Genomic DNA, 15093 nt, shown 5'->3' on the forward strand with positions numbered 1-15093 from the left:
TTTACACAATACATATTTTAAAAGTGGCACAGTACATGCATATATGCACGTGCGCGAGCAACAGAACATGCATGCAAAGGGGGCATTCTGGGGCGAGGCCGAAGTGATACACATAAGTCGTTTACTTGTGTATATTTACTGCTGCGTAGTGTTTTCATTTCATTTCATTTATTATTCTTAATATCCCGCTTGTTAAGCATGTTATCCAAGTGGTGTAAGCAGTCATAAAAGGGGAAAAAATGACTGGGTAGAGAGTCCGGGTGCAAAGGGAGGTCTTCAGGCTGAAGAACCAGGAGGGTCTTTACAAACTGCAGATGGACTAGGTGAGCTGGTAGACTAATTGGTTATTTCATCACTGCACACATATTATAAAATCCCTGACTTATGCATGTAAAAGCAGACTTACGAGAGGTAAAAGCATCAAATTAACGCAAATAAAATCTAATCACATATCCTTTTAAAACTAGAAGTACAAATAAGCAGGAATATCATTTGTGCACACTTATCCACCTAATTTCCAACTTATTCGGCTAATTAGTGCCTTTCCTGCTATTTAGACAGTAGTAGTAGTAGCAGCACTTACCTGGCTATATTCCAATTTATCCAGCTAAGTAGCTGCAGACCTATATAGCCAAATAAGTCTGAAAAGCGCTACTTGTCCATCTAAGAAGCTCTTTTCAGACTTATCCGGCTACGTGCCACTACTTAGCCAGATAAATCAGAATTCCCTGTACCTACCAGGATCAGTCCAGACCACTGGGTTGTGTTTCCCTTCCAGCAGAAGGAGTCAGGAAAACAAAGCAAGCCAGGAATAGTAAGACATAGTTTGCTTTCTACCAGTGGCTAAATCAAGCTATTTAAAAAAAAAAAAAACCCCAAAGAACAAAAGTAGTTCGTTTTCTTTCTGGAGGTGACAGAGTCAGTCCTCCCGATGCTGCTGCCTTGGTTGAGGCACGACTGACGTTAGATACCCCGTTAGTCGTTTTCCCGGAGCCGCTTCTTCTGCCGGTGAGTAGGGGGAATAACCCTGAGACGGCATAATTCCTCGGGGGGGGGGGCTGCCTGTGCCGCGATTGAGGTCCCAGGGGTGTTTTTTCCCCTGGGTGGCTGCTTGTCAGCGTTTTTGAACAAAAAAAACTTGTTTTGCTACCGTGCGCACAGGTTTCCCGGGGCTCCGGAAGGGCGATTTTCGCCGCTTTCTTTCGGCCTCGTGCTCGCTCCCTCCCCGCGGGCATGCCGCGGGGTTCGCCGTGTTCAGCATGCGGGGAGCCGGTGGCGCGGCTCTCCCGCGATGGCCTTTGTACACGGTGCGTCCCAGGAGGGGAGGGACCGTCGGAGAGCAGCGGCAGGTCGTTTTTGGCACGCTCCTGGGGCACAGGGAAGAATTTGCGCCTTTGCCGGCTTCGGCCTGCCCCATCCCCATCTAGCACGGGAACGGAGGCCATTTTGCCTCCACTACGCTCCAGTGAAGGGCTGGATGCAGGGGGAGGGGAGATCCCTCCTCCTCTCTCCCCGCCGAATTTGAGCCCTGTTAGACAGCGGCTCCCAGTGCCTGCCTCCCCTCGGAGCTCTGACCCTCCCATGGGGGGGGGGGGGGGGCCTTAAAGGGGCTGCGTCCCTTTTCTTACAAATTTGTGCTTTTAAGGCACAAGGCCTTTTTGGAGGCCGAGGCTAAGTTGCAAGCTGAGGAGCCTCCGCCTGCAAAGGTGGCTAGGCTTTCTGGGGGTTCCAATTTCTCCAGAGGGAGGACAGACTGTGCGGTTTTGGATCCCAATCCACGGATCCCCTTTCGCTGGACCTCTCCTCGTGGATATTGGCGGGGATGTTGATGAGCCCACCCCAGTTGAGGGGGATGAACCGATGGTCCTCAGGTTGTTTTGGAGGGAGGAGCTTGATCATTTAATCCCTCATGTTCTGACTGAGCTCGGTATTGAGGCGCCGCAGCCATTAAGGGAGACCCCGTTCTCTAGGGGCTTTGGGCCCCTCCTAAAGCTTTTCCTTTTCATCCGATGCTACTGAAACTAGTGACACGAGAATGGTAGGATCCTGAGGCCAGCCTTTGGGTGGGGCGAGCCATGGAGAAGCTCTACCTGCTGCCAAACGAGTCCTTGGCCGACCTTAAGGTCCCTAAAGTGGACGCGGCCATTTCAGCCATCATTAAGTGGACTACCATTCCGGTAGCAGGGGCTGCCGCTCTTAAGGATCTTCAGGATAGGAACCGTGGAGTTGTCTACCTTCACGGATTTGGATCGGAATTCGCCTCAGGCTCGCAACTTCTCAAGTGAATTTTTGAGGTCTCTGCGCTTTGCATTAGGGCGGCAGTCTGCAGTAGCCTCATGCAAATGGCAACTCTTCATTGGGTGCAGCAGTTGCTCACCACGCAGGAGTTGCCTCCAGAGGAAACGGAGCAGGGAGATCACATGGAGGTGGCTGTGGCTTACACCGCAGATGCCTTGTATGATCTTCTTCGGGTGTCTTCGCACACTATGGTTTCAGCGGTCTCTGCTAGAAGGCTTCTGTGGCTCCTCAACTGGTCGGCCGATGTTTCCTCCAAGGCCCAGCTAGGCAATCTCCCCTCTAAAGAGAAATTCTTGTTCGGGGATGATCTGGAAGCCCTTGCCCTTGCCCTTGGGGCAATAAGGTGTACAAGTTACGGAGGACAAGCCTAGAACCTCCAGGTCCTTTAGGTTGGTGCGCCCTCGGTACCGGGGACAGTGCAAGTTTCGGCAGACCAGGGTTCCGGCCTTCACTCCACGTCAGCCGTATACGAGATCTCAGGCTTGGTCTCATTCCTTTTGCGACCACAGACCTCTCCGCTACGGGGGTCCTCGGGGATCTTCCGGGGGCAAGTCCTCCCAAATGAAGGTGTCCTGGCCCACTCCTCTGTTCCGGTGATAGACTGACACCTGTCTCTATTCTTCAAGGAGTGGGTCAAGATTACATCGGATCAGTGGGTTCTAAGCATCATCGAACATGGCTACGCTTTGGATTTTGCACGCCTGTTGCAGGACCTGTTCTTGATGTCGCCTTGCGGGGCCCATGCGAAATGGGCAGCGATGCTTCAAACCTGGGCCGGTTGAAAGCACTGGGAGCCATTGTCCCAGTCCCGCCAGAGGAATGCAGGACCAGCAGTTACTCCATATATTATGTGGTTCCCAAGAAGGAAGGTTCCTTCCACCCGATCTTGGATCTGAAGAAGGTGAACAAAGCGCTTCGGGTACCCCGTTTTCGCATGGAAACTCTCTGCTCAGTCATTGCGGCCATCCACTCCAGCAAATATTTGGCTTCTTTAGACCTGACGGAAGCGTATCTTCACATAGGGATCAGTGAACAGTATCAGCGGTTTCTCCGGTTCATGATTCTGGGCAAGCATTATCAGTTTCAGGCACTCCCATTCAGATTGGCAACAACTCCCCGCGTTTTCACCAAAGTAATGGTGGTAGTAGCTGCGGCCTCAGGCAGGAGGGGATTTTGGTTCATCCCTATCTGGACTATTGGCTCATCTGCGCAAAGTCGGAGGAGCTTTGCAGGGCAGCGGTTCAATCAGTAGAGGCCCGGCTCCAATCCCTTGGTTGGGTCATCAATTTTGCCAAGAGCCAATTAGTCCCATCCCAGGTGCTGAACTTCTTGAGTACTCGGTTCGACACATCGGTCAGCAAGGTCTTTCTCACGCAGGAGCGAATCGACAGATCCGGCAGCTGTTGTCTCTACCGCTACCCCAGTTTGGGATTACTTGCAGGTGCTTGGTTCTATGGCATCTACTCTAGAATTAGTCCCTTGGGCCTTTGCTCATATGAGACCCTTGCAGAGAGCGTTACTTTCTCATTTGGACCCGAAGTCGGAAGAGTTCCAAATCCGATTGCCGCCCTTGGAACCTGCCAGGTCCAGTCTCCGTTGGTGGTTGATTCCAGCCCAGGTGCAGTGCGGGATAGACCTGGAGGAGCCCTAGTGGGTGGTCATGATGACAGACCCCAGCCTTTCCGGCTGGGGTGAGGTTTGCCAGTTGAGGGCAGCAGGCGAAATGGTCCATAAATCACTTGGAAACCAGGGCAGTACATCTGGCATTGCTTAGTTTCCTTCCCCTGGTGAGCTGTCGATCAGTGCGAGTATTTTCTGACAATGCGAAATCGGTGGCTTACATCAATCGTCAGGGGGGAACCAGAAGTTGTCCAGAGGTATTGGAAGCTGATCGGCTAATGCTCTGGGTGGAGCACCATCTGGTCTGGCTGGCAGCTTCCCACATAGCTGGGATCAACAACATTCAGGCGGATTTTCTCAGTCGCCAGCATCTCGATCCTGGAGAGTGGGAACTTTCCGAGGAGGTGATGCAACTCGTGACTCGTCAGTGGGGTGTTCCTCGCCTGGACCTGATGGCGACTCAGAGAAATGCGAAAGCAGCTCGGTTTTTCAGTCGCAGGAGGGAACACGGGGCGGAAGGTGTCGACCCTTTGGTCCTGCCGTGGCCTCGCGACATTCTGCTGTACGTTTTTCCTCCCTGGCAATTGGTGGGCAAGGTCTTGCGAAGGATAGAGGCTCACACAGGCTCAGTCATTCTCATGTCTCCGGAGTGGCCACAGCGGCCGTGGTTTGCAGATCTGATCAACTTAGCGGTGGACGGTCCTCTTCGGCTCAGTCATCTACCGAATCTTCTTCGGCAAGGTCCAGTATTTTTCAATCAAGTGTATCGCTTTTGTCTAGCGGCTTGGCTTATGAGAGGCAGCAGTTGAGGAAGAAAGGTTATACGGATTCCGTTATTTCCTCCCTCCTGCAAGCGAGAAAACATCTACTTCGCTCACCTATGTTTGAGTCTGGAAGGTTTTCGATTCCTGGTGTAGCAGGTTGAATGTGTCCCCGCGGCGTGCCTCAATTGTCCATATTCTGGCGTCTTACAGGAGAGTCTGAAGAAAGGCTTGGCATGCAGTTCTCTCAGGGTTCAAGTAGCGGCCCTGGGATGTTTGCAGGGTAAGATTGACGGGACATCCCTGGCAACTCTACCGGATGTAACGCGTTTCCTGAGAGGTGCTAAACATTTGAACCCTCCGGTTCGTTCAGTGTGTCCTTCTTGGAGTTTGAATCTGGTTCTCCATGGCTTGTGCAGTCTTCCGTTTGAGCCTTTGAAACAGGCCACCTTGAAAGACTTGACACTTAAGACGATTTTCCTGGTGGCTATCACTTCAGCATGATGCATCTCTGAGCTCCAAGCGTTGTAATGTAGGGAATCTTTTCTCCGGATTTCAGATTCAGGGGTATCCCTCAGGAAGGTGCCCTCCTTTCTACCAAAAGTCATGTCGGAATTTCATTTGAATCAGACCGTGGAGTTGTCTGCCTTCACGGATTTGGATTGGAATTCGCCTCAGGCTTGCAACTTGCGAAGATTAGATGTGCAGCAGATTCTGCTTCACTATCTGGAGGTAACTAATGCTTTTCGTTTATCTGATCATCTGTTCATCTTATGGAGTTGGTCCTAAGAAAGGACAAAAGGCAACTAAAGCCACTATTGCCCGATGGTTGAAGGAAGCCATAACTTCGACATATATATGTCTTGGGCGCGCAGTACCGGAAGGTTTAAAAGCACATTCAATTCGATCTCAGGCGGCGTCTTGTGTGGAGAGCCAGTTTGTTTCGCCACAGGAAATTTGCAGAGCGGCTACTTGGAAATCTTTACACACTTTTGCTAAGCATTACCGTTTGGACGTCCGTGCTCCGGATGCGACTGTTTTGGCAGTACTGTTCTTCGAGCGGGACTCTCCAGGTCCCACCCCATTTTGGGCAGCTTGGGTACATCCCAGCGGTCTGGACTGATCCTGGTACATACAGGGAAAGGAAAATTGGGTTCTCACCTGCTAATTTTCTTTCCTGTAGTACCAAGGATCAGTCCAGTCGCCCACCCATGGAATCTGGAGAGTCCGTTCACTATTGTTTTTTTATTCTGCAGAATATTCTCAAGTGGACAGCATTTACGTTGCATATGGAAGTACTCCCTCCATGTACATAAGTTCCAGAAGTTATGCAGTTTCTTTCATTAGAAGGTTTGATATAGCCATTGGTTCTTATGTTGAGGTTATGATATGTTTCATTCTGTTATGGTAAGGATTATACTGAAGGATCGCAGGTGGCACACCAGGGTAAGAGGGGGTGCCTTTCAGTTTTTTTCTCTGACTCCATCTGCTGGAAGGGAGACACAACCCAGCGGTCTGGACTGCTCCTTGGTACTACAGGAACGAAAATTAGCAGGTAAGAACTCAATTTTCCTTTTACCCAGATAAGTCCGAACTTGTGTAGCTCATGATTTTTACATACGCAAGCATTTGTGCCTGCATATGCACTCGTATTTTATAACTTGTGCATATCTTTCCGCACAGGTTATAAAATACAGTAGCAACTTTGCATGTGCCCATATACATGTGTAAATGGGCATGCATGAGCAGTTTTGAAAGTTATCCTCATGTTGTATTTAACACAACACAGAATTCCAAGATATCAACCTAAAGATTGGTACAATGGAATTTATCAATTGTTGGTATGAAATCTGACCCAGGCTATACAGTTGCAAATACAATATTATATATTCGGATGCAATTCTAATGTTTTAATGTAACCTTTCACTGAGAAATAACGTGTGGTCCTCCTCTATAGCACAATGTTTTATAGTCAAGATTTATGGCACTTTATGTTGTATGTAAATTTTAAGTAACTAATTATCCCAAGAACAACAAGATCTAATTTGCAATACACATTGCCATCATAACAGCATTTACTGTTTGCTTTATTTCAGGTACCGAGCTGTTGCTTCATGGAGCCGTGTGCAGGGAATTGGGATCCCTTTGATCACTGCTATTGAAATCATCTCCATATGGATTCTCTCCTTTGTCTTAGCTATTCCAGAAGCTGTAGGCTTTGTAATAGTGCCTTTTGAGTACAGAGGTGAAAACTATAATGTATGCCTGCTCAATGCTACAACAAGCTTTATGGAGGTATGTATAATATGAAAAGTATATCTAAGAAATATGGCAGTGGAGAAACAGAAGAGTGTCAACTATGATTTAGAGAAGGCAAGAAAAACAATCAATAGTTGTAAAGCCATTGAGACATCTAAGAATATCAGAGGAAGCAAGAAAGTAAAGGACTTCAGTCTTGTTAGGATTCTGCAGCAGGAAGTGTAATTGCATCCAGTAGGAAACAAGAGGAGGGCTGATTGGAAACAGAGGTGGAAAGGAAAGGAGAAAGGAAAAAAAGATTTGGGTATTATCAGCATAGCAGCAGTATGAGCAACCAAGGGAAGAAATCAGATCATTTATTTATTTATTTATACTGGGGGGTTTTTATACCGTTGCACAGAAACAAATTCTTTCTCCACGGTTTACAGAATACATTTAAATTAAGAACATTAAGAAAGGAATAAAAATACATAATAAAATTTTCAAATATAAATAACTATAAAACTGCCTAAAGGTAAAAATTACATTATAACACATTAAAAACAAGCTGAAGATATTAGAAAAGTGTTAAGAATCTCGGCTGGTATCTCAAGCGTCAGTCTCGAATGCCTGTTGGAAAAGCCACATTTTTAGGTCTTTTTTAAATCTCTTCAAATTATGTTGCAATCTTAACTCTTGCGGCAATCTATTCCAAAGTCTTGGTCCTGCAATTGATATAGCACGGTCTCTAACTTCGTTCAAATGGGCGGACCTTACTGTAGGTATTGAAAGGAGGCCTTTATTGGCCGACCTCTGATCACATTGAGGTATATGCAGTCTTATGATGGAATTTAGGCAGAGGGTATAAACAGAGAAAAGCAAGGGGCCTGACACAGAGCCCTGCATAACCCAACATAAGAGAAGATTCAGGAAAAAAAAAAGAGATATTAACAAGAGTAGTTGGAGAAAGAGGAAGAAAACCAAGTGTGGACCAAGCCAGAGAAGCTTAAAGCCCAAAGAATAAAAAGAAGGCCAAGGTGGCCAATAATATCAAAAGTGACGAAGGACAAGGATAGATGAGGACTGAGAAAGAGCAGGCAGAACAAATTCAGTAGAAGAAGAAGAAGGTCAAAACCCTAAATGAATGGAGTCTGTTGTATTGATGGACAAGAGGAACCGGACATTTTGTTTATAGACGACTCACTCAAGAAACAGAGAGGAAGGAAAGAAGAGAGACTTGAAATAGAAGAGGAATTTAGAGAAAGTTTCTTGAAAATTGGACAGATGGCAACAGATTTGAAAAGATCAGGTACCAACCACACCAAAAGAGAGAGATGAGCTAAAGAAAAGTGAAATGAGTGGAGAAATGAGTCCGTGATCTTAAGGACAGATGTCAAGATATGATCAGAATGTGAGATAAAAGCCTTATCAACATTAATAAGATCAACCATAAACTGGAGAGGCAGGAGAGATGGCAGATTCCAGAGAATGAGCTGATGGCAGAGGACAGGATGGCAGACAAAGGCACGACAGAGGAAACTTTTTCAAGGAAATAATGCAGGAACATGAAGAAAGGTAAGGATAATGGAATTTTGGGAGGATGAAAAAAATGGTTGCAATGTTGGCTGCCAGGGAAGAAAATCAGAGAATGGTAATTCTTCTGTTTGCAATAATCAAGCCAGAAACAAAATAGAGAGAGGGAATCCAAAGCAGTTATAAGAATATCAGCAAAGTGTTATCGATTATATACATCAATGTTCACAGATGCTGAATGCATGAGGTGAGGGACAGTAGGAGTGTTCAGTGTTTTCTAGCACTCCCCAGTGGAAGGTGTCTAGCAGGGAGTGTGTGCTTTCAAAAAAGTCATGAGCCCACCTTGGTTCATGTTGTTTTGTCTAGTCTTCCCTCCTGGGGAGGTTGCAGAGGCTTAGGTCAAAGCCCTCAGGCCTACCAGAAGAAGGGAGATCTCTTGGGGTCCAAGGTGGATCCTGAGATTGAGAGAACCAAAAGAAGAAAAGAGTAGAGAAAAGGGAATTACCATATTTTTCGCTCCATAAGACGCACTTTGTTTTCCTCAAAAGTGGGGGGAAATGACTGTGCGTCTTATGGAGTGAATATTAAAAAAAAAAAACTAACTACAACCAATGTTTTGGTTTTTTTTTGTCCCCATTCCAACCCTTTAAATTTAATTAAGTACAGTCTCCCACCCTCCTGACCCCCCCCCCCCCCCCAAGACTTGCCAAAAGTCCCTGGTGATCCAGCGGGGGTCTCCTGCACTCGGGCCGTCGGCTGCCAGTATTCAAAATGGCACCGATAGCCTTTGCCCTTACTATGTCACAGGGGCTACCGGTGCCATTGGTCGGCCCCTGTCACATGGTAGGAGCAATGGACGGCCGGAGCCATCTTGTGCTCCTACCATGTCACAGGGGCCGACCAATGGCACCGGTAGCCCCTGTGACATAGTAAGGGCAAAAGCTATCGGCACCATTTTGAATACTGGCATCCGATGGCCCAAGTGCAGGAGATCGCTCCGGACCCCCGCTGGACCACCAGGGACCTTTGGCAAGTCTTGGGGGGTCAGGAGGGTGGGGGGTTGTAGTTAATTAAATTTAAAGGGTTGGAATGGGGAATGGGGACAAAAAAAACCATTTTATGTCCTACCCTAATTTGCTCCATAAGACGCACAGACGCCCGGGAACAGAGCCGGTTTAGCACACCATTTTTTTTTTAAATTTTCCCACTCTGAATCCTAGGTGCATCTTATGGTCAGGTGCGCCTTATGGAGTGAAAAATATGGTAGTCCCATATGCCATTTCACTGAAAACTTGCCTTGAATGTCTGAAAGTAGATTTCTGGTTGGAGTCAAAATAAGAACTGCTAGACTGGAAGTATTTACTTCTGAGTTGCTGCTCAACAGAGTATTAGCAAGAGCTCAGAAGAATGTTCCAGTTCAGCTACTGGACCACAAAGTCAGCACACCAGAAAGCAGGTACCAATAAGGGGAAAGTCCAGGGAGGATCCCACTCCAAAGAGTGCCTTCCTGTGTGTTTTTACTGGAAGGTAGCAGAAGACCTCCCAGAACCTAAGGGCCTTGAAAAACTTTACCTTTCCTCCTTATTAGGAAATAAATGTTGGGGCTGTGGACTCTTGGACCAAGATGGAATTGGATCAACCTTCAGGATGGAGTCCTGCAAGTCCCCATCATCGGCTGGTGGAGTTGGATGAGGCAGAGGCCCAACTGGAGCTTTGCCTATACCAGCCTGCATTTCCCTAGGTTGAGCCTTCGAGTGCCAGAGCCAGCAGATCTTAGGTGTGGACCTCTGCCAAAGAACCGAAGATCTGTGGATATGACTAGGATCAGTCAGAGGCAGGCTAGGGTCAGGGCAGGTGGCAGTCAAGAAAAGTTCGGTGGTCAGGTAGTCATCAATGGCAAGTGGAAATCAAGAGAAATCTAGGAAGCAAACCGAGATCAAAGCCAAGGATTTGTCCAAGGGAAAATGGGATGGAAGGGCTGGCAGGAGGGTTGAGGAGCAAGACAGAAGGCAAGGCACACTGAAGGTAGAAGAACTGAAGACTGACCATAAGGCCTGATGAACAAGACGAAGACCAGAAGAACTGAAGGTCAGGACAGGAACTGAAGACAGGAATGCTAAGAGGATGCTGAAGCAACTCATGCTACAGTGGCTGTTGGAGATCTGTTGCTGAGGCTCTGGAACAGAGGCAAGAAAGGCCTTTTATAGGTCTTAGCATCAGATGTCATCTTCAGGGTCTGCAGGGCTTTTCACCTCATGGCCCCTTTAAGACCTGGGGAAGGCCGCGCGTGCCTAGGGAGGGCGCACCGCTCAAGAGGCATCAGTCGCGTCTCACTGCGGAGAAGGGCGGCTGGCCTGGGGGAAATCAGCGGCATCATCCTGCCACTTGTGCTGACAGCACCCTGCCACTACTCGGGCCGGGATGGAGGTAAGAACGGTGGACCATGGGGCAGCCGGTGGACTGCTGATAACAACAATAGCCCGGGAGCATCTGTCACAATTTTGCTCCAGCACTCTTAAGTGAACACCTGCATCAGGCTAGCCGATGGGAGAAGAGCTACACAAGATTAAAAGGTTCCCTTGATGCCCTCCAGCGGGATTCAGCATATTAAAGGGAGGAATTAAGCCAAGACTGGAGCTTCAGTTGGAATGGCTACATTTCTTCTCTTTTTACTGCTCTCTAACTTCAACTGTACCGTATTCATACGGTTTGCTCATATCTGGCCTTTGAGACTTGTCATCATTTTCTCCACCCTGGTATCTTCAGCACCACTCTCCATTAACTTCAGTTCCTCCTTCGCCCTGGCACTCGCTCCCTCATCCCTCCTTTCTTGATCTCTCTTTCTATGCAATCTTCAAACTTCTGCTTTTCACCTTCACATGTATGCATGGGCTGGCCCCATCTTATCTCTCTAATTTTAACCCCGCTCCCAGTCGCATACCTTCCTCTGTTCCTGTGTCTTTTCTCAGCCCTCTGTGGAATAAATTCCCCTTTGAGTCATAGGGCACATTACTGTGTTTTTTCAGGTCCCCCTTGAAATTATATTTGTTCAATCGAACATTTTTAGATGCCTGATTTTCCTCCATCTCACTTGGCTTTACAATGTTATCACTTCTGTTTAAACGTTATTGTTGTAAGGCACCCAGGGAGAAAATGAAATATTCTTATTAAAAAATCATTGAATTCATTGGAGCCTATTTACTAAACTTAGTTTAATGTGTGGTATCGGACATTGTCACCTCACCTTTAAGTGCTCTATTTACTGAGGGGGGTGGGTGGGAATTGTCAGACTGCAGGATCCCGGGGAATTTCACTATCCACAGACCTTGTGCACCAGTTTTCAAAGTGAGAGTTGCATGAGTCCTTTCGCTTTGAAAAACAGCCTAAAGTAAAAAGTTCACAGGCCCTTGCGTCTCCTTTTCCCGTGGACACTTTTCCTGACTAAAACGGGGCCTGTACTTGGGAAACTGCAAACGTTCTGTGAATTCTTTTGACTGTCCCTCTACCTAACCCTACCCGGAGCCACCTCCACTAGAAAGCGGCTTAAAGTGCATGCAACTACCCTCATAAAACCCTTTTTACCATGGAAATTGCTTCGAAAATTGCCCCCTCGCCAAGGCTGGGCATCCTTTAATGACCACTGCACTATAGCACCACAATAACGCATAATAGAAATGGGCGTTACTGCAGGCTTTTAATTTAAAAAACTTTAACTACACCTCAGTGGGGAGGGGTCAAACTTTCATGTTAATGATGACACTGACATGGATTTTTGCAGTAACACAAACCGCATCGAATTTAGAAGACCTGAATAGTATAATTTTGTGTATTAATCGTCTCGTTAAAATTATAAATCCACATTAATGCTAAACTATCTGTGTTAATTTGGGCTGAGCTCCTCCAGAGCCTTCAGCTATAATGGAAGACAGTATTTCTTGCACCTGTTAGTGCATACAGATATCTATGGTGTTTGATTTACTACAAAAACAGACCATGGTACAATAATTGTCCTTATTCAGTCTCACAGTCAATGAAAATATGCTGTTTGTCACTTCAGAAATGTTCACATAAGAGTCAGGAATGCACTAAGACCAGCCATTGATATCAGATATAAATTAAATTGTCTCAAACTAACTATGGATGTTTGCAAATGTTGCTTGAGTTGTTTGACTACTCACCAAACCCTTTCTGCTAAATCCACAGAGATGGCTTGTGAAAGTCAAGTATTGCTCTCCAGAGTCATGACATCATCAGACAATGGGAACTGTCTGATGATGTCATGGCACGGACATTCCATTGCCACTCAGCAGTAACCAAGATGGCCAAATAGTGATTTCAGCCGGAACATGGAACAGCTTTTATATTTCTAATTAATTTGTGCTGAACATGTTTTCTGTACCTACAGAAAACTTGGATATTGCAAACATTCCCATTTGTTCAGTATCTTTAGACTCAAACCTTTTTCTTAAAGTTACGATTTTCCATGGGAATATTATAAAAATATTATAAAATCCACTTTGCACGGTTCAAGACACTGAAATGTAATACTTTCATTTTTGTACTTTGATTCAAGGGGAAAAAAAAAAAAAAACTTTGAAAGATTTGCCCTAAGATACAAATCTTAAAGAGCCTCTGAGAGACTGAGGAGAAATTTTTTTTTTAATGTAGGTTTCCTGTTGAAAACTCTTTCCATGTGGACCTATTGAGAAAACAAAGACACATTTATTTCCCTTTCTTTTTAGTCAGGCCAACTAGGTGCTCACCGCTCAGACGGAAGAACAGAGAGTAACACACAGGTCAGGTTGCATTGCTAATCATTTGCAGGCCATTCCTTGTATGTTTTTGAACCCAAGAGCATTACAGAGTCTGAGCTTCACAGCCTGTTTGCAGTTAGCGTGCTAGTTTGGCTTTTGCTTTTCTGAAACAGCAGCTTTCCAAGTAGAAAGCAACAATTTCAGGCTAATGGGATTTGACTGCCCTGGCAAACACGAAGATGGTTGAACTCAGTCAACGTGAGTTTCCTCATCAGCCTGAGAGCCATGCAACGTTTTAACTCAATTATTTTTTATTTCTACAGCATCATCATGTGACCATGTGTCAAACCCTTTCCATACTCAGCACTTTGTGTGGCACTAAGAAATGGCACATGGTGAGCTTTAGCAGTGCCTGAGGACATCACAATGTGCCACACTCTCCCTGCACGTTCATTAGAGATCATTTATAATGCAGGAATAACAAAGATTTAAATTATTTTTAACTTTAAAAACAAAACATGCATTGGATGTTTTTCCGAGTATACCATCATACGTCTGGTGTGCATCAAAGAATTTCCACAAACTCCCAAAGTGCTGTAGATATTTGACCTTTGTGCTTGTAATGTCCCTCATGGCTAGAGCAAGTGTCAAAATCCATTAACACCTACCCCAGAGTGGGTTATTGATTATCTGTAGATGTAATGCTTTCAAAAAGTCAGTTTTACTGTGGTGTGAACCACAATAATGCAATTACTTAGGTTAGTTGAAAAGCATAAGAACATAAGACGTGCTATGCTAGGTCAAAGCAAAGGTCCATCAAGCCCACCATCTCGTCTCTGACAGTGGCTAACCTGGGTCACAAGTACCCAGCAGATCTCAAAGAGTAGAACCATTTTTAATTGATTTGATTATGTTACGTCGTTTAAGAAATGAAATGCAATAATAATCATTTCTTGTTGCTCACTTCCCAGCTAATAATGGTTTATGCAGTTTTCCTCCAGGAACTCTCAAAATACCTTTCACACCCAGCTATGCTAGATGCCTTGACCGCTTCCTCCAACAGCAAATTCCACAGTTTGTGTATTGAGTGAAAAAAAATCACTTTTTCCCAATTTGCTTTAAATCTGATACCTCCTAGTTTCATGACGTGCCCCCACCCCCCAGATTTAGTGCTTTTTGAAGGGTAAATGGCGATTCCCTATTTACCCGTTCCACCCCACTCATGATTTTATAAACCTTGGTTATTGCTTTTCCAAGCCCCACATGTACAGCCTTTCTTCATAGGGGACTCATTCCATCCCCTTTATCATTTCTCTTTCCCTTCTTTGGATCTTTTCTAGTTCTACTATATCTTTCTTCAGGATGGAGCAACCAGAACTGCATAAATACACAAGGTACGATTGATCATAGGACCATATAGAAACAATATGATTTTCCTTGCGTGTAGCAGATGGACTCAGGACCAATGGGTATAGTGTACTCCTGATAGCAGTTGGAGACGGATCAGATTTCAATCTGATGTCAGCCCTAGTACATATACCCCTTCAGGAAGTGCAGCTGTTCAGTATTTTCCGTTTCCATAGCAGATATTTATTTATTTGTGTTTATTTATTTATTTTATTTGTGTGTTTATAGGGACTACCTGCACGCTCTCACAGTGTTAGAGCAAAATTTAACGGAGAAAAACCCAAAATAAGAAGAAAACTTACCTCAACAGCGAGCCTCGCTCTCCTGCGGTGACACCCTCGGGTCCCACCCCCAGTTGAGAATTCCCGAGGTGATTTCCGTGATCCCTCGGAGGTGAGCCTCAGTTTGGCGGCCAACCTTCGGCAGGGACTAGCCCCCGATTTCGGGCGCAGCTGAGAGGCAGCGGGTGCAACCTGAAGCGC

General features: G+C 46.0%; 1 protein-coding gene across 3 annotated transcripts in view; it reads left to right on the forward strand.

Moving 5' to 3' along the window:
- EDNRA (endothelin receptor type A) overlaps nt 1-15093 on the forward strand; it is a 124251-nt gene that overhangs the window by 85716 nt on the left and 23442 nt on the right. For all 3 annotated transcript variants that reach the window (XM_029603315.1, XM_029603395.1, XM_029603474.1), the window contains exon 4: nt 6776-6974. In XM_029603315.1, coding sequence (XP_029459175.1) covers nt 6776-6974 — 199 coding nt within the window. The remainder of the gene's footprint in view (nt 1-6775; nt 6975-15093) is intronic.

The sequence above is a fragment of the Rhinatrema bivittatum genome, chromosome 1 (assembly GCF_901001135.1).
Source record: "Rhinatrema bivittatum chromosome 1, aRhiBiv1.1, whole genome shotgun sequence".
Classification (NCBI taxonomy): domain Eukaryota; kingdom Metazoa; phylum Chordata; class Amphibia; order Gymnophiona; family Rhinatrematidae; genus Rhinatrema; species Rhinatrema bivittatum.